This window comes from Panthera uncia, chromosome D1 (assembly GCF_023721935.1).
Source record: "Panthera uncia isolate 11264 chromosome D1, Puncia_PCG_1.0, whole genome shotgun sequence".
NCBI classification, from domain to species: domain Eukaryota; kingdom Metazoa; phylum Chordata; class Mammalia; order Carnivora; family Felidae; genus Panthera; species Panthera uncia.
The window spans coordinates 90,326,309-90,346,199 of record NC_064808.1 but is presented as its reverse complement, the minus strand read 5'-3'; the positions used below and the strand labels follow the sequence as shown (position 1 = coordinate 90,346,199).

At 37.6% G+C, this 19,891-nt stretch overlaps 2 protein-coding genes across 2 annotated transcripts in view; one reads left to right on the top strand and one right to left on the bottom strand.

Moving 5' to 3' along the window:
- Positions 1-2,473: 2,473 nt before the first annotated feature.
- Positions 2,474-3,427, bottom strand: LOC125928613 (olfactory receptor 8B12-like). The gene has a single exon (XM_049639351.1). It carries the CDS (start codon positions 3,407-3,409, stop codon positions 2,474-2,476), a length of 936 nt encoding a protein of 311 aa, XP_049495308.1. The 5' UTR covers positions 3,410-3,427.
- An 8,231-nt stretch (positions 3,428-11,658) lies between these two features.
- The window catches only part of LOC125929598 (olfactory receptor 6M1-like), a 40,540-nt gene continuing 32,307 nt past the window's right edge, over positions 11,659-19,891 (top strand). The window contains exon 1 of the mRNA XM_049640918.1: positions 11,659-11,890. Within this exon, the coding sequence (XP_049496875.1) occupies positions 11,659-11,890 (232 nt within the window). The remainder of the gene's footprint in view (positions 11,891-19,891) is intronic.

Below are 19,891 nucleotides of genomic sequence, written 5' to 3'. Positions count from 1 at the left end.
TAAGGGAAGGGAAGAAAAAATAACATAAAAACAGGGAGGGGGACACAACATAAAAGATTCTTAAATATAGAGAACAAACAGGGTTACTAGAGCGGTTGTGGGAGAGGGAATGGGCTAAATGGGTAAGGGGCATTAAGGAATCTACTTCTGAAATCATTGTTGCACTATATGCTAACTAACTTAGATGTAAATTTAAAAAATAAATTAAATTAAAAAAAAACAAAACCAATAGGTCTGAAACTTGACCAGTTCAATTAACAGGCTAAATAGTTGTATATTCACATAATGGAATACCACATAACAATAAAAAGTATATATATCTGTATATGCAACACTATAGATGAGTATCACAGTCATTATTATGCTGAGATAAAGAAGCCAGAAACAACAGAGTATGTGTTTATGTGAAGTTCAAACATAGGCAAAACTAATCTATGATAATAAAAGTCAGGAGAGTGGATAAGCTCTGGGTAGGGGGGTGGGATTTGAGGGCAGGTAATATTTACTGGAAAGGAGCAAAAGGAAGCCTTCTAACGTGGATGGAAATGTTTTACATCATTATCTAGTCTGTGGTTACGTATACATATGCAAAAATTCAATGAGCTATACACTTAAGATCTGCATACTTTGCTATATGAAAGTTAGACTACAAAAAAATTTTAAAGGAAGGTTTCTGTTTTCTTTCATTACCTACATTGTGCCGCATACCCAGTACATACCTAATACACCACCCCATGCCTAAATTCTAGGTTCCCTGAATTCAGGTATCTATTTAGTCTCATCTAAAGTATAATTCTCCCCACGTGTTTCTTATTTTCTTTGCAGCAACACTGACCAGAATCAAAAGGCAAAACTAAACATTTATCCACACTTCCCTTATTTCTCACTGGAATAGAACTTTCCTAAGGAAAAGTTCATAAATAAAAATATTTCCCCAGCATGGCACTTCTCATTACTTCCCAAAGAAATCTTACCACTAATGGTGAGTTTACACACGCACACACACACACACACACACACACACACGCACGCACACACACACACACAAATTGTTCCTTTGATTTTTTATATAATGCTATATTTCTCATTACATAATACTGTGGATTTATGAACTTATCCTGAGATCACCATCCCCTCCCCATGTGCCCCATTATTAGAATATGATGGCTATCTACAATGACTGAAAATTCAATAGCCATTGCCTCTCCTAATAAGCAACAGGTTGGTGCTGCCTTCATAGCTAAATGTGTCCGCACAGCTACCTGGTGCTCTGTTACATCCTCCAGACCAGTGTCATTTACTAAAAATGTAATTTAAGCCACATTTGTAATTCTTGGCCTTCTAGTAGACACATTTAAAAAAGCTAAACAGGTAAATTCATTTTAATAATATATTTTATTTAATGTAATATATCCAAAATGTTACTTCTACATGTAATCAACATAAAAAGTTGCAATGAGATATTTTACAGTTTTTCATATTACTCCTTCAAAGATCCAGTGTGTACTTTACAATTACATTGTACAATTACATGTACTTTACATTACACACTTAGAGTATGTCTCAGTTTCAATGCTCAATACCATATACCACTAGTGACTACCATTTTGGATAGTGCAGCACCCAGTTATTTTGGACCACAGCCAAGGTAACCCTTGAAATAAGACTCCAAATTCTTTCTCTGTTAGTCTTGAAATAATTTATGACTCCTCTACCACACATCTTTACACCCCATAAAAATAAGTTTCTCTCTTCTGGAAGTTTTAATTCACTAAACTATGTCCATAGGGCTCCACCCACCAAGTCATTGGTCACCATACTTGCCTCTCTCTGAAATCTAACATACTTTCCACTTACACACTGCAAAATTCATCAAACACTGATCTTGTCATTTTGCCAAGACCAACTCAACAAAATTTTTCACCTCCTACTCTCTTGCAAAATGTGATATATTAAAATTATCCTGTGAAAAGTAGCATGAAATTACTGTGAATATATTCATAATTTAAATGTGCTAGGTCAACCAACATGAGAAAGGAAATCTTCCAAGAAAAGGATGAGGGAAGAAAACATGGCAAAGGGAAAAACAAACTGGATCGGGATTCAAGCAACGATTTCAGTTCCAGATAGTTTTATGTTCTTGCGCAACATACAAACATTTCTGACTCTGCAAAGTGCAATGTATTATAAAAAGGCACTAGACCGAATGATTCCTAAGCCCCACTCAGTGTTGAATACTCTGTAATTGCAGCAATTATTTTTCATAAAATAAAGAAGGAAAAATTGGGGGATTAGGGTAAGGGAGAATCAATCCATTGGGGAAAAAACATTAAAATTTCCTCTACCATATAGTACAGAAAGAAAGCACTGGTGCTTGGAGTCCTCAATGAAAAAAGTAATAACAACAATAGTAATAAAAACACTACAATAAAAAAAATCCTTGGATCACTTATCTAAATTTCTAATATTTTTTTCAAGAGAAGGTTATTCTGCCCACGGTTTTCCTCAGGGCAACTTTGACATCCTTATTCCTCAGATTGTAGATTAATGGGTTGAACATTGGCACAACAATGGTGTAGAACAAGGAAGACACTTTCCCCTGGTCAAGGGGTAAAATAGAAGGTGGCTTAAGGTACATAAAAGCTCCTGATCCAAAGAAAAGAGAAACTGCAATTATGTGAGAACTGCAGGTACTGAAGGCCTTGGACCTGCCTTCAGTGGAGCTAATGTGGAAAATACTAGAAATAATGAAACCATAAGATATAAAAATGGCAACAATGGGCACCCCAATGCCAATGGTCACAACAATAAAGACAATTAGTACATTTATGTAAGAGCTGTTGCAAGAGAGCTCAAGGAGGGGAAGGATGTCACACATATAGTGATTAACAAGGTTGTCAGAACGAAATGTCAGAAATAATATATTTCCTGTATGGGCCACAGCTCCCAAAACCCCCATCCCATAGACACCCAGCAAAAGGAGTAAACACACCTGAGAAGACACAGTGACCATGTACAGCAGTGGTTTACAGATGGCGACATAGCGGTCATATGCCATCGCTGACAGGATGTAGGATTCAGAAAAGACAAAAAAGCAAAAGAAAAAGAGCTGAGTCATACACCCTGCATAGGAAATGATGTTCTTCTTGGAGACAAAACTCATTAGCATTTTGGGGATGATGGCAGTAGAGAAACTAAAATCTATGAAGGACAAGTTGAAGAGGAAAAAGTACATGGGAATATGAAGGTGAGAATTCAGCCCAGTCAGGGTTATCAGGCCCAGGTTCCCCACCACAGTGACCATGTAGAAACCTAGAAACAGGAAGAAGAGGGGCATCTGGAGTTCTGGCTCATCTGTTAAGCCTGCGAGGATAAACTCTGTCACAAAGGAGGCATTATCTGCAGCCATTCTCCTCTAGGAGAGTCTGTAAGGGAAAAAGAAGAGTCACTGAGACAAAGAGAGAGAAGCCACACACCATGGAACTTAAGGGGCTGACATGGAGAAGAAAAGAATGGGAACATTTACTGGCACTGTTCCAAATGTTGTGTGGCATTATGAGTATCCCCATTTCACAGATGAGGACACTGGACCTAAGTGACTTGCACAAGTCCTGATGCTACTAAGTTACAGCAGGAGGTGAACTCAGGTGGTCTGGCTCCTGGGGTTTGAGCTTTTACCCACTCTGCTAGAGGACAGACCAGGACAGGCAGGCACTCACCCTCCTCTGCTTGGAGTCACAGTGCTGTTCTCCACTGGCTCTCATCCATCTCTTTCATCGAGACTCAACTGGCCCCGATGAAAAGCAAGTGACAACTCAGAGCTCAGACCCTCTGCTTCTGCTTCTCTACTTTGAGGAGCGAAACCTCTAATTTATCTTGCTGCCCTGAAGAACTTGATCTTTGATTGTGGCTTTGCTGCAAGTCTCTTGTCCAAATTCCGGGGATGAGACAACATCCTTTCCAAATGCCCATGGATAACAAGAGACTAATCTCAGTGACGTAGTTACAGAGACTCCCTCAGGATCACTGCTCCAGAGACCCACTTCCCAAAGGAAGAAGAAATGTTTGTTTACCCCCCTTGCTAATGCTTGATGTGGCTTTTAAAGACCTGTGGTTACATTTTTTCATTGTGATTACATCTTTTTAAGCTATTAATTATAGCAAAGCATCATGGAAAAATGCTAATTGCAACCCTGTATTAAGCCCTTACTGTGTACCAAACACCATATCAACCCACTACCCTCGTATGAAGGATCCAAAGCAATGCACAAAGAATTTTACCTCTTTATTCCTCACAACAGCTTTGTATATTAGACCTATAAATATCCACTTTAAAAGTGAGGAATGCACACAGCTTGTAGGTTCCAAAAATCTTGAGTCAAATTCTAATCTATCCAACTCGAAACTTCATAGCGGTCAGGGACCTTGCTGGGCTTCTTAAGCAAACACAAAGTACTTGCTGTATGTTACTGAAAACACCCAATTTTGTCTCCAGACACCACTGCTGGCTACTACCACTACTGCACACATTGTCAAAATAGTTCTCGGGAAGTGATTTCACTCATACAGAGACTAATAAAGTTTTGTGTGTCAACTTGCTCTCAACACCCCTTACCAGGGGCCCTTATAATAATAAGGAAGACAGATTTCATACCCAAGAAAGAAATCTTGATCTGGGGAAGTTTGAGCTTCAGTGTGCCAATGGATTAAATAGGTTTTTGGGCCTGGGTTAATGACAAAATTCCTGTTAGGGAAGTTATGAAGTCAAAATACAAAGGCAGAAGTTCCTCTTCCTCCAGGAAAGTTCTACTAAAACTGCTGTGCACATGCCTGTGTACGTTTGTGAGTGTGTGCACACACATCTTTTGATTTACACTTAGAATTAACACATCCCAGAGTAACTCCAGTGAGTCCCGGTCCTTGTTCTCAATCCCATTGCGCAAAAGTTACAAACAGAGAAAAGCAGTTCATATTAAAATGAAATGAAATTAAGCTCTTCTTGAGAACCAAGTTCAAAGAAGTTAGGGGTTCTCTGAAAGCTCTAGGGGGATTTTGTTGCCTCAGAGACAGTTGCCATGGCAACCTCATTTCCAAATGTATCTTCAACAGAGCTTTTCTAAAGCCATGTTACCTGATGACTTTGTTCCAGTACAGCAGAGAACGAAAAAGCTGTTTGCCTTTTCCACTTGTATAGTACTTTTGCCTTTCAGAAACTTGAATCTCTGAAATGGCTTCCTTCTTATATTTGTTTCTAATTTACGCTATACATTATAAATGCAACATTATGGAGCATGTGAAGATTTACATACATTAAAATACCCTTGCATATATGTCTCATGCATGTGCACTGGCTCTCAGGTTTCTAGTAGATCATCAAGGTTGCACAAGGATGGTCCCAAACCAACCCCTATGTAACATAGGATTCCCAGCTTTGGTAAGAAGCACAAATCTGTCCAGAGAGAAGAGGTGGCAGCTGAGAGGACCCCACGTGAATGAAGTAGCTTTGATTAGCTTCTGACAAAGCAGAATTAAATTCATCTTTCAGTAATGATGTGTCTAATAGTTACTGTTAAATTGATTTTTTAAGTTTATTTATTTATTTTGAAAGAGAAAGAGAGAGCAATCAGAGGAGGGGTAGAGAGAGAGGCAGAGAGAGAATCTCAAGCAGGCTCTGCACTGTCAGCACAGAGTCCAACGCGGGGCTCAAACTCACCAACCATGAAATCATGACCTGAACCAAAGCTGGACACTTAACCGACTGAGCCACCCAGGCACCCCTACTTCCTTAAATTCTTTTTTTAAGTTTACTTACTTATTTTGAGAGAAACAGAGACAGCACAAGAGCAGGAGGGGCAGAGAGAGGGGGAGAGAGAATCCCAAGCAGGCTCCACACTGCCAGGACAGAGCCCAACAAGGGGTTCAAACTCACAAATAGTGAGATCATGACCTGAGCCAAAACCAAGAGTCTGACGCTTAACCAACTGAGCCACCCAGGCAACCCCTACTTCCTTAAATTCTTGATGAACTCATTTGTTTCATGGCTTCCACTATCCCACCATATATATGGCTCTCAAATTTGTGTCTTTATTTTTCAATGCTCTGTTAAGGTCCTTTCCTGGGTACCCAATAGGATTTTTTTTTCTGGATATTTCAAGAGACTGTCCTGTGGTCATCTCTGAGCTCATCGACTACATAAGCATATGTCCCTTCCTCCAAAAGTAGATGTTCTCTCAACCTCTTCATTACTTATCTGAGTATAACCAACGGTGAGAAAGTAGAGAATAGAATTGATAAAGTTATTCTAAGTCCTGGTTGCTCTAAGACAGTCCCAGTTTATGTCTCTTATCCACCCCCCCAAATTATTAGCAATGTTCTCTGTCACTCTGAAATATATCCCAGTTAAATGAGAAGTATTCAGAGCATAAACTTTGGAATCTGGTGGACTTCAGCATAAATCATAGTTCTGCATCCAAGTAGCTGTGTGAGCTTGGAAATTCAACCTTCCTTAAGTTTCTAATTTTTAATCTTAAAATGAGGAAAAGAACCACAACTCAAAGTGTTATTTTCATGAGTAAAAGATGTACCTTCTGGCACAAAGAAGATACAAAAAGCTGCTTATTATTATTATTATTATTATTATTATTATTTAAATGATACATATGTATATTATTTTTAGAGTTTCATTACATAAATAAAATTTGTTATTTACTACGGTAATAGTAATAACTATATCCTTGGATGAAGGTAATTTCAGAATGGGCTAGAACAGAAAGAAACCAGAGGCAGGGAATCAACTTTAAAACTTTTACATAAGCTGTATAAACAGCAAAAGATAAACAGTGCCACATATTATGATATTATGGTGAAGTACCAAACAGGATTTCACATCTCAATGGTTTGAGAAAGAACAACAGAGAAGAGGCACACATCAAATGTGGTTAAATTTCCAATCCCCGCGCATGATAGAAATGGGAAAATGAGGTGGAAGAGTAAAGAGCTGGATTTTAGACAAGATCATCAAATGCTGGCAGGACTTCCAAACAACGACCAGAAAGAAGAAGAAAATTGAAAATCAGAGATTTAACATAAGAGATCAAGATAAAAATTGAATAGAGGAAACATAGGAACACTGCTTCAGGGAGTACTGTTTAAAGACAGAATAGTTAAGGGCAAAGTGTGAACCTGGTGAAAATGCCAATAAATAAGGGGAGAAGGACACTGACCAACAGAAATGTCAAAAAAACAGCAAGCATAGTAATTAAGAGCAAGAACTGGAGAAAACAAACCTAGAATTAAACCCCAAGTGTATTCCTTATTTCCTGGATGAACTTGAGTACTTACCTAACCTAATTAATATTCAGTGTCTTGATCTAAAAATCATAATGATATACCAAACTTGTAGATATTTGTGAAGATTGAATTATACTTCCATGAATATTCATTTAGTAAACATTAGTTGCCTTTATAAAATGTCACAGAGGTCAAGGTAGAGAAAATTTTAAGAGTAAGGGGTAAATAATGTTACCAAGGGTGCAAGGAAAAAAGAAGTGAGAAACAATCTCGAATTAAGTCATTGTCTTACAAGTCTATTCATTATTTTTCCATGTTACTCTGTGCTTAGTCTAATACGGCCTTACACTATTCATTATTTCAAGATTCTATTCCCAAAACCCCAACTAGATTAAAAGCTTCTTCAAGGAAAATCCTTAATCCTATAGCTTTTGGGTATACTAACACACTCATGATCTATCAGAGTGATGAATACATTATAGATGCTTTTCAAAAACTTGCCGAATGTAATGGGCTTGCATGTTAAGATAGTGCAATGAAAATCCAAATGGCAAACCCATAATTTCAGGGATAGTTTTTTACTATCTGAAATAATTGGTCAGAGATTCTGATAAGCAGACATTTTATCCCTACCAAAAAAAAAGTCATTTAAGCCACACATAGTTAGGTTTACTAAAAATAAGCTTGAAGCCTTTAATATGTTGATAATGCTGTCTACACAACAATGCCAGAAGATTTCTGCCTGTCAAGGCCATGGTGTTTATAGAAGAAACTTCCCCCTTTCCTGCAGAAGCTGGTAAAGGAAAGTTTGCTAAGTGGCCGAAGTTGCTAGAAAGACTAGTCTGAGAGGTACCAAGCAACTTAAAACTCTCCAAAACAGAGTTCTTTTTCTTAAGGGGCTTAAATCCAGGAAATGTTGTGCTACTTAATAAAGTTGTGTTAAATAATACACAAATACTGTAAAATCTATCATTTACAAGGAGTGTAAAGGGTACAAAAGAAATCAACGTGCTAGAAAGTACAATATAGGCAGAGTTAATAAGGATAAATCCAAAATAACCTTCAAGTGTAATTTTGTGGAAAGGAGAAATGTAATTTGATGGGTAGAAACAGAGAGATTATTCTAAGGTAACAGAGCCTTCCTAATTTACTAATACTTATTAAGTTACATTAAATTAAATGTCTTACATGTGCAAAGAAATCAAGCAATGTAAAGTAAGTAATATACCAAAGTTCTTGGGGCACTGGGTTGGCTCAGTCGGTTAAGCATCTGACTTCAGCTCAGGTCATGATCTCATGGTTTTGTCAGTGCAGAGCCTGCTTCAGATCCTCTGTCCTCCTCTCTCTGCACCCCCTTCTCAAAAATAAACATTTAAAATATATATATACCAAAGTTCTCTTGTTGCATGGACTCCTCTGTAATCTTGCAACATTAACAAGACTGTCTGCATTTTTGTTTTCATTTGAGAGAGAGAGAGAGAGAGAGAGAGAGAGAGAGAGAGAGAGACAGCGCTGGAGTTGGGGAGAGGGGATGAGGGAGAGAGAGACAGATTCCTAAGCAGGCTTACATGGGGCTCGAGCCCACAACCTGTCATGACCTGAGCCAAAATCAAGAGTCGGATGCCCCACTTACTGAGCCACCCAGGCACCCCAAGACTGTCTGCAATTTCTAAAGACCTCTCTGTAAAGGAAAGCCACATACTCACTCAGTGATGTGCCCCAATATTTTACAAACTTTTCTTTCAGGAATTTCATTCTGCTAGCTAGGTGAAATCAAGAGGCAATGTGGTATCCTGGGAGAAAGCCCTAGCTAAGCTTAGAAGTCTAAAGATCTGGCTCTGGTCATATACTCTTGGACAAGTCACTAAATTGTCTTTTCCTGGAAATGTCTCCTCTATAAAAGGAATAGATGAAACCAAATGTTGTTAAATTCAGTGAATGCTTTTTGAATCTTATTTTACTTAGCACAATGGCAGCTAATGTCTTGAAATATTCATTTTCCTTTCTGTAATGGAAAAACTCAGTGTTTTCCTCCCCATGCAGGGAAAAACCCAGTTCTTCCCTACTGTGTGTTTTTCTCCTATGAGTCTCCTTTACTATTCACACAGAACACTTCACTTCTGACATTTCTGGTCACCAAATGTGTGTGGGGGGTGGTGGTGGTTTCCCCATAAGAACAGGCAAGTCTCCACAACACCAGCCGGGTGCCCCACAATTTTAACTCAATTCTGACACTATCTACCGGGAGATAGTGTCAAATCCCACAGGTTAACGGCTCTGTCCCACAAGAAGTGCTCCAGACCCTGCCCCCACCCCCCCCAACACACATTCTTCAGATGCCAGTCACAAGCCCAGGTTATCACCTATACTTCTGAGCAACTGACTATAGATCAGAGGATCCAAAGATCCTCTTTGATTAATTTGCCACAGTGGCTCACAGAGCTCAGGGAAACACTGACTTAGTTTACCTGTTTATTAAAGGATACAGATGAACATCCAGATGGAAGAGATTCAGGGCAAGGTGTGTGGGAAGGGCCCCCAAGCTTCCATGCCCTGTTCAGGCACAGCGCTCTTTTACTACCTCATGTTTACTACCCTAAAAGCTCTCCAAACCCTGTACTTTGGGGGGGACTTTCTGGAGGTTCCATCACATGTTTGATCATTATATCCATTTTCAGCCCTTTTCCCTTCTCAAGAGAATGGAGGACAGGGCTGAAGATTCCAAGTTTCTAATCATAGCTTAGTGTTTCCAGTGACCAGCCCACATCCAGGAACTATTCAGGAGCCCACCCAGAGATACCTCATTGGGACAAAGGACACTCCTATCACAGAGGAAATTACAAGGGTGTCAGGAGTTCTGTGCCAGGAACTGGGGGCAGAGAGCAGTATATATATTTTCTATTATATCACACTTCCCTTTTGAAACACATCACCTGTCTAATTTTCCTTCAACTTCTGGCCACTTCTCAGTTTTCCTTCAAGAGCTAAATACTGATATTCCACACAGTTCTATCCTCAATCTCCTCTTGGCATTCTATTTATGCTCTCCAAAAGACCTTGTCCACTCCCATGACTGAAATCACCCTCTGCTGTTGACTTCCAAATTTGTATTTCTATTCATATCTGAACACCCAACAGACACCAAAAATTCAACACATTCAAAAGTTATATCACTACCTTTCCTCAAAAACTTTCTCTTCCTATATTCCCTGTCTTAATAAATGACACTTTTGGGCTTTTGGGCACCCAGTTAAAAAAAAATGACCCAACTAACTCATAAAGGAAAAAGAAATCATACTGTCGTCAAACATTGCTTTACAGAAGAAGAAAATAGAGTAATAGATTTCAGATATTCAAAAAATTAAAATGTGAACCATGGATGGTTTAATGTATAGCCAAACTAACTTCAAATATAAAAGCTGTAGACACATTGCCATTAACTGATAAAAACTTAGGGATCTTGTTGCCATGAGCTCTTCCTAAGAAATCTGGTAGACAAAAAGCTCTAAATAACCAAAATATTGGACAGACATCAGTAGCATTTAATATTTATTTGCTTGTACATCTAAGAATAGTGGTTTCCAGGAGCTGAGGGGTGAGGGAAATGAGGAGACATTGGTCAAAGAGCCAATTATAAGATGAATAAGTTCTGGGGATCTAATGTACAGCATGGTGGCTATTGTTAATAATAATATATTGTATATGTGAAATCCACTAAGAGAATAAATCTTTTTTTTTTTTTTTTTTTTTTTTTAATTTTTTTTTTTTAAACGTTTATTTATTTTTGAGACAGAGAGAGACAGAGCATGAATGGGGGAGGTTCAGAGAGAGGGAGACACAGAATCTGAAACAGGCTCCAGGCTCTGAGCTGTCAGCACAGGGCCCAACGCGGGGCTCGAACTCACGGACTGCAAGATCATGACCTGAGCCGAAGTCGGCCGCTTAACCGACTGAGCCACCCAGGCGCCCCTAAGAGAATAAATCTTAACTGTTATCACCACTAAAACAAAAGTGGTAACTATGTGAGGTAATGGATATGTGAATCAGCTTGATTGTAGTGATCATTTCACAATATAAACATATATCAACTTATATTGTACACCTAAAATATATTGTACAACATAAATATGTATAATCACTTGTCAATCATACTTTAGTAAATTTGGGGAAAAAATAAAATATAATAATCAAAATAAGGTTAATTATTTTTAAAAAATGAAACCTTCTGTTTCAATTTATAAAAAAAAGTTAACTAAAATTAAAGAGGTTTCTTTTTTAGCATATTCAGTGAATTTGGTTTTGGAGAAATGTTCAGTGTAGAAAGATGTGAAATAAAGCCTTTTTATAATAAAAATGTAAATATAGCTCATGGTACACAACGACAAAAAACTAGTGATAAATACTGACCATGTTGGTGGTGACAGGGACAAAAGTGATGATGTTAGTGAAGATGAGGATAATATTGATGGTAATGATCAGTGTGGTCATGGTAATAACGATGATGATGATGATGAAACTAAAAATGTTCCAGTGCTGACAGTTGGCACCAAGTTTCCCAGGCTGCAGGATAAGTCCCTCAACAGAAAAAAAATTAACACACGTGGGAGATGTCATTCATAGTACAAAGCGTAAACCCAAAGACTAATTGCCTTCAATGAGCACCAAGTCTCTGGAGCGGCCATATCCCAGGAGAGGTTCTGCCTATATAAAAATAAACCCAACACTCCCCAACTCAGTGACCCATTTTTATGAATATGTTGGCCCCTTTGACTGGAAATAGATGTAAATCTGGTGCCTTTCTGTTTCCTGATACTTCTTAATTGCTGAAAACAAAGTACCACCTAAGATTTCCACCCAACAGTGTTGCAGTTTTCATCAAGCCAGGTATTCAATTTTTTTTTAATTTTTTTTTACATGTATTTATTTCTGAGAGACAGAGACAGAACACAAGTGAGGGAGGGCAGAGAGAGAATGAGACACATAATCCAAAGCAGGCTCCACGCTCTGAGCTGTCAGAACCAAGCCCGATGTGGAGCTCATACTCACAAACTGTGAGATCATGACCTGAGCCGAAGTCAGACACTTAACCGACTCAGCCACCCAGGCACCCCAAGGCATTCAATTATAATTTTAAAGCAATTATGTAAGATGTGAACAAAATATCTTCCATTAATTTGCATTTGTAATGCAGAGCTTTTTATATATATATACTATTTCCAATCATATATCCCCCTTCTCAAAGTGCTTTTTCCCCACTTGTAAAGGAAATAGAGTTGTCTAGGTAATTCTCAGTGTTGTCATTAGCAACAAGTCTGCGCTTCTGATAAAACTGGTCACCTGATAAAACTACTGGTAAGATTTTAACATCAAGAAATTTGTGGATCATGTATATGTTAGCTAGAAGATAACAGGAATAAAACTTAGATTTTTGTTGCCCACAGTTTTCTATATAATTGGAAAGGTGTTCTCATCAAGAGGCAAAAACAAACACTGCCTCATAGCAACATTCTGTTTTATACCCAACTTTGATTCCTGGTATTGATATATTTAAAGTGGATTTTCTGTTTCTTATCATTTTAGGAGAGTCATATGCGATGGATGGGGATATGTTAGATAGCTTTTAAATCTGTTGTCATTATCTAAGTGAAATTTATCTCTTTTTAAAAAATTAAAACACAGTTCAAAATTCTTGCTGTTATTAGTGATGAAAAAGTTACCTCACTGCCAGTAATTTAAAATATAAGGTTTATGATAATGCAGACTTCCTTATCTTCAATATCACAACAAGCACAATATTATTACTATTGCTGATCAAGTGAGTTAAAGTCTTTTAATGTTCTATGAGAAAACAGGTTATAAAACAACATATACTCTACTTGCTAGAAGGGATGCTACCTGATTCATGAATCATTTAATAAAGCCAATTAGATCTTTTAAAAAATGTATGGTATGCTAACTTTGAGTTTAAAAATGCATGTATATTTATACCTATGTATATAAATGCATACATGCATAAAAAAGATCTGGTAGAATACACATTACAATTTTAGATTCTTGGTAGTTGGAATATAATTATTTTTGCCTGTCTGTATGTTTACTTTCTTACAATGCAAATATATTTTGTAATTTAAAAAGAGATTCTGGTAATATAGCAATAATATCCCTTCTTGGCCTTAATGTATTAAATTAAGTTTACTTAAATATAAAAGTAAAGTGAAGTGCCACAGAAAGACAGCATGGCATGGTGGAGGACAACAGACAGATGGTCACAAATCCTGGGTTCTAGGCCAGTTCTACTTTCTACCATTGTATAACCTTGGGTAAATTGTGCAACTTCTTGAGTATCAGTTTCCTAGAGGAGGGATTGGCAAACGTTTCCAGAAAGGACCAGATAGTATAGATATTAGGCTGTGCAGTGCATAGGATCTCTGTTGCCACTGCTCTGCTGTGCCACTTGAACAGGAAGACAGCATCAACAAGGCATAGAGGAATGGGTGTGGCTTTGTTCCAATGAAACTTTCCAACAAATACAGTCAGTGGGCTGGATCTGGCTGAACTTGCGGACCCCTGTCCTGGCGAACAGATAATGTAATGTAGCATCCCTCTTTTCTTTTCCTGTGTTCTCCTCATATTAAGAAATGAAGACTGAACCCCAATACTGTGAGGCCAAAATATTGCCTAGAGCCATAGCTTCACAGACCTATAAGACGACAAAGCAGAGGAGAAGGAAAAGCACAGATTTAGAGAGAGCAGAATGCATTTTTAATTTCAAGTCGCCACTAGTAAGTTCTGTGAACTTTGAGGAAGTCTTAAAATCTCAGCCCTTCAGTTCCCTATTACTAAAGTGGGAATAATAATTCCTGTTCTAAATACATTCCCAATCCTCCTAAGGATTTTTAGGAATAGTATCTGAGACTAGTCTCTGAAAGAAATGTGTACACAATAAAAGGTTTACAAAAATGTCAGTAACTATTTGAGGAGGAAATTAAATTAGCAAGGATATAATTTTTTTTCAGCTTAGAAATGCATGTCAGAGATAAAATGTCTATAAATATCATACCCTAGATACATTCTGGGTCATGCCTCTTGGATAGCACCTTCATTATTTGTGTATTTCATCTTTATGAAGACAATAGGGCCATGGTTTGATATTATAATCTGATGCTTTAATGAATACTAAGAGATATTAACCACCTATTGTAGGCAATGCTACAATGCTAGGGACTGTGAACTGTGAGGCATATATTATTATTATTCCCAGTCTACAGACAAGAATGCTTACAAGTAACACGGTTACATAACTTGCTTAAGATCACATGGTCAAAGTCAGAGTTGGTATTTAACCCAGTCCTGTCTGGCTTCTGAGTCTACACCTTTAACTACCACATGAAATGTCAAATATAACATTTTAACATTCAGGGCACCTGGGTGTCTCAGTCTGTTGAGCGTAAGACTCTTGATTTCGGGCTCTGGTCATGACCCCAGGGTCGTGGGATGGAGCCCCACGTTGAGCCCCGCCTCAGGCTCTGTGCAGAGCATGGAGCCTGCTTGAGATTCTCTATCTCTTTCCCTCTCTCTCTCTCTCTCTCTCTCCCCCATCTCTCTTCCCCCGCCCCCTGCAACATGCTCTCTCTCTTTCTCTCCCTCTCTACCCCTCTCCACCATTCACGCTTTCTCTTTCTCTCAAAATAATATATATATGAACACAGTTGTGCTTCTTGACATAAAAATATGATCTGTATTAAGACCACCAATAAAAAATATGTAAGAGAACACAGTACTTTAATCAGTTTTTATCTTTAAAAATAATGCACGCATATAGTTTAAAATTCAAAAGCTACTCAAAGGTTAATAATAAAAACTAACACTCATTGCCCCAAGCATCCCTGAGCCCAGCTCTGCTGTCCAGAGGAAACAGTTTTCAAATCTTGTATCTGTTTCCTTGGGTATTTACCTGTGTGTTTGTTTATTATGCTTGCAGTGCTCTTTGAGGATTTCATGATATTTTAGACATTATTAATAGTCTATAATAGGACCTAACTCAATAGTTATTGATAAGTATTTGTTGAATGCATAACTTCTATTTAGATGCAGATTTGTCTTACACTCCCCCACCCCAATTCCTTTCCATATTCTCCCAGTTATAATACAGTTATTTATTCTCAGTGCTTAATGTCAACAGTATTAGAACTCTGGCAGTGCAGACTTTATTATCATGCAGAATGAACCATCACTGCAGAACCAAATATTGTACTTTTCATTGTTCCTTTATTTGTACTACTTGTAATTTTTCCCGGAATTGTAATCATTGACCAATTCTAGGTATCTCTCCTTTGTATTTTCAGATGCTCCAGGGGCACCTGGGTGGCTCAGTCAGTTAAGTGTCCGACTTCAGCTCAGGTCATGATCTCAAGGTTCGTGAGTTCAAGCCCTACGTCGGGCTGTGTGCTGACAGCTCAGGGGCTGGAGCCTGCTTCAGCTTCTGTGTCTCCCTCTCTCTCTGCCCCTCCCCCACTCATGCTCTGTCTTGCTCTCTTCAAAAATAAATAAACATTTAAAAGAGGTTAGAGTGGGAGAGAGCCAAAGCATAAGAGACTGTTAAAAACTGAGAACAAACTGAGGGTTGATGGGGGGTGGGAGGGAGGGGAGGGTGAGTGATGGGTATTGAGGAGGGCACCTTTTGGGATGAGCACTGGGTGTTGTATGGAAACCAAGTTGACAATAAATTTCATATATTGAAAAAAAAATAAAAAATAAACATTTAAAAAAATGTATATTTTCAGATGCTCCATAGTATCTGTCAAGTACTCCTTAATATAATTTTCCAAATGTCCAAATATTTGAGACAGTCTACCAATTTCATTTCTCCCCTGGAGGCCTTTATCCTCTGTCCTTTCTGGACTCACTCCCCAGACCTGACATATGGCTGTCAACCTAGAGTTTCCTTTGCTTCTCTCCTGTGTCTGGTCCCCTCTATCTTAGAGACAGTACTATCTTATCTTCTAGTATTTTCACTGAGAGTCCAATAATAGTATCCTCATCTCATTTCTGCTCCTTTATAGGCTGTGTGATTCCATCTCTCTGTCTCTTGCCTATTTTCAAAGACCAGCTTTAGTTTCACTGATTTCTTTTTCCTGTTTATCTGTTTCCTTATTTCATTGAATTCCATGCTTATCTACATGATTTTCTTCATTCTGAATCATTTTAGTAGTTTATTAAGGTGGGAGCATAGATTACTGATGTTAGAATTCCCTTTTGTTCTAAAATAATCATTTAATGCCAAGTTTCCTTATTAACATTTTTTTTGGCAGAATTTAAAATTTTTGATTACTGTGTCTTCATGTTCATTCAGTTCACATGTAACTTAGTGTGTGACTTCTTTTTGGCCTGTGTGTTATTTAGAAGTGGGCTTTTTAATTTTTGAATATTCAAAGATTTTCCAGATATCTTACTGTAGATTATTTATAGTTTGTATTTGTTGTGGTGAAGGGTACATACTCATTGTGATTTCAACCTTTTAAAGGTATGATGGTTTGTTTTATTCCCCAGAATAGTTTTGATCTCAAAATATGCACCTAAAAGATTAGATATTCTGCGACTTCTTGGTGGAGTGTTCTAAAAATGTCAATTTGTGGATATTTCCTATGTCCTTATTAATTTTTCTACTACTTTTATCAATTAATGAAAGAGGAATATTGCAGTCTCCAACTAACAGTGGACTTGTCTATTTTTCCTTTCAGTTCTGTCAGTTTTGGTTCATGTATTTTGAAACTATTAATACACGAATTTATTTAGGATTATTATGAATTGATTCCTTTAACATTGTGAAATGTTCCTCCTTATTTTTAGTAACAATCCTTCCTTTGAAGTCTACTTTGCTTAATGCTGATATAGTCACTCCAACTTCCTTTTGATCGATGTTTTCACAGTACATCTTTTCCCATCCTTCTAGTTTTAGCTGTTTTTGTCTTTATATTTTAAGTGGATTTCTTGGGAAAGCATACAATTGAGTAATGCCCTTTATCCAATCTGACAATCTCTGCACTTTAATTGGTATATTTAAACCATTAACATTTAATTCAATTATCAATCACTAGCTTGAGTTTTTTTTCTTATGTTTTATTTATTTTTGAGACAGAGAGAGACAGAGCATGAGCAGGGGAGGGGCACAGAGAGAGCAAGACACAGAAGCTGAAGCAGGCTTCAGACTCTGAGCTGTCAGCACAGAGCCCAATGCGAGGCTCAAACTCACGAACCATGAGATCATGACCTGAGCCAAAGTCGGATGTTCAACCGACTGAGCCACCCAGGCGCCCCTCACTAGGTGGAGTTTAAATCTTTCATCCTTGCTATACGTTTTCTACTTCTTTCAGTTGTCATTTATTCCATTTGTTTTTCTTCTTGCCTTCTTTTGGAATAATTGAAGTTTTGTTGATGATTTGATTTTATCTCCACTACTGGCTTGTTAGCTATAGCTCTTTTTTTATTATTTAGTTTTTGTCCTAGATTTTACAATATTTGGGCACTCTGGTGGCTCAGTTGGTTAAGCGTCCAACTCTTAATTTTGACTCAGGTCATGATCTCACAGTTGTGAGATCAAGCCCCACATCAGACTCTGTGCTGAGCATGGAGCCTGATGGAGATTCTCCCTCTCCCTTTGCCCCCCCCCCACATTCAATGTCTTACTATCTCACTATTACTAAAGAAAGAAAGAAAGAAAGAAAGAAAGAAAGAAAGAAAGAAAGAAAGGAAGAAAGAAATATTTTTAAAATACAATATTTATCCTTTCTGAATTTTCCCCACCTGGAGAATAGAATGGAAAATTCCTACAGGAGATAAGCTGGTACAATCATTGGCTCATGCTGTTTATTTCCCTCCTTTCAGGAATCAATTTAGTGCTCCCTGTTGTCAGCTATCTGGAAAATATGCTTTCATATCCCTTGTCTGGTTTTCTAATTGTTTATGGTGAAACACAAAGTAGAAGTCCTTCCTTCATGTATGGAAATACAAGTCCACTTGCTAACTTTTAACTATTCGTTATGACCATGTTGTGAAATTCTTCAGATTTAAAACATAGATAAATAGACAGATATACAAATAGATATCTTCTTCAATCACATAGAACTTTTTTTTACTCACCCATAAGTTGAAATCATAAAAACTAAGGATTAGAGTTGTTTTAAGATCATTTCGTCTATTGATCAATCTTGTTTAGAACTTGGGAAATTTTAGCCAGTGTGAGGCAAGTGATTTTCCAGGGGCTTACACTTACCACTTGATAATTACTCAACAGAGCCAACCAAATTACTTCTGGCAAACAAGTTATCAGAAGAAGAATACTATCTTCTCTTATAAATTATGTTTTCCTCTGCTTTTTCTTATTGGATATAAAGGAGAAATGAAGAAAACTCATCACAAGATGATGCAACACCCCATGACAGGAGTTGCTTCTCCAGACCAGCTTTAAACTGCCATTTTGACTTGGAAGGAATACCAAGATTCCTTCCAAGAAACCTCTTGGGCATCTACATATAATTACCATCAGCTAAAAATTTTCTCAGCATTAATCATAGGTTGACTCTAAAAACAAACAATAAGTAGTAATTTGGAAATCAACAACATAGAAATAGAAACATGGTGAAGCAATAAGACACATTATTTTAGAGGATACACGAAGTGGCCAAGGATGGGCTGACCACCAAGGATAAAGGATTTAGGGCTATGCAAAACAGGGGAGAAGGGAAAGTGTCTGTCTTACACACAAATTGTTTTGCTCTCTACCGTTAAGAGTCCCAAATTATTCTAGTTCCAATAAACACAAAACTTTAAAAAAAACTTTTTTTTTACTTTCTTTAGTTGAACTTTGCTGCCTTCCCAGAAACGTAGAGCTCAATGATAAAAAATGCATTCTGATCAATAAATCAGAACTAGTATAGGTAGGAACCTGACATCATTATTTTTTAAAGCTCCCAAAGTGATTATTGTGTGTAACCAGAAGTAAGTACCCTAAGACCTCAAGTTCAATGACAAATTAGGACAAATTGCAGCTGCTTAACAAAAATCTACACTTATACAGCAACTAAATATTTGGAAAATATTTCCACATGTATTCTATTATTTTTTAAACTACAGGAATTGATAAAATAACTCCATTTATTTCTCAAATGTGGAGATTGAATTTCATCACTCAGTAATTGGTAGAGCTTTACCATCTCATATTACCTGGATTTGAGATAAATTAGCAACATGTTTTCATTTTATGGGTAATATTTTGTGATCTCATCAATGACAAGTGAAATTCTCTTTCTGGGGCAAAACTCACCTCAAAACCCATAAATAAAACATACTTGTAATTATTACCACGGTACTTGAGGGACATAAAAGTGGTAAAATCTCTAGGGGTAACCCCTTTTTTGCCATTTTCGTGTCCTCTAAACCATGGCAAAATCGTTTGAATCCTAGAAAACATTGAGTAAGGAGACAACCCAGAAAGCGTTAAGACTCAGGATGGATGCTGGTGACTAGCCTCATCAGAAAAACTCATGTATAGCCTTTCATGGGCTCTTCTCTCCCATCCCCACAGGGCTCCCAAGCACAGGGG

Bases quoted from the DNA above. Each gene is read 5' to 3' on its own strand.
- LOC125928613 (XM_049639351.1), bottom strand. From the start codon at position 3,409: ATGGCTGCAGATAATGCCTCCTTTGTGACAGAGTTTATCCTCGCAGGC.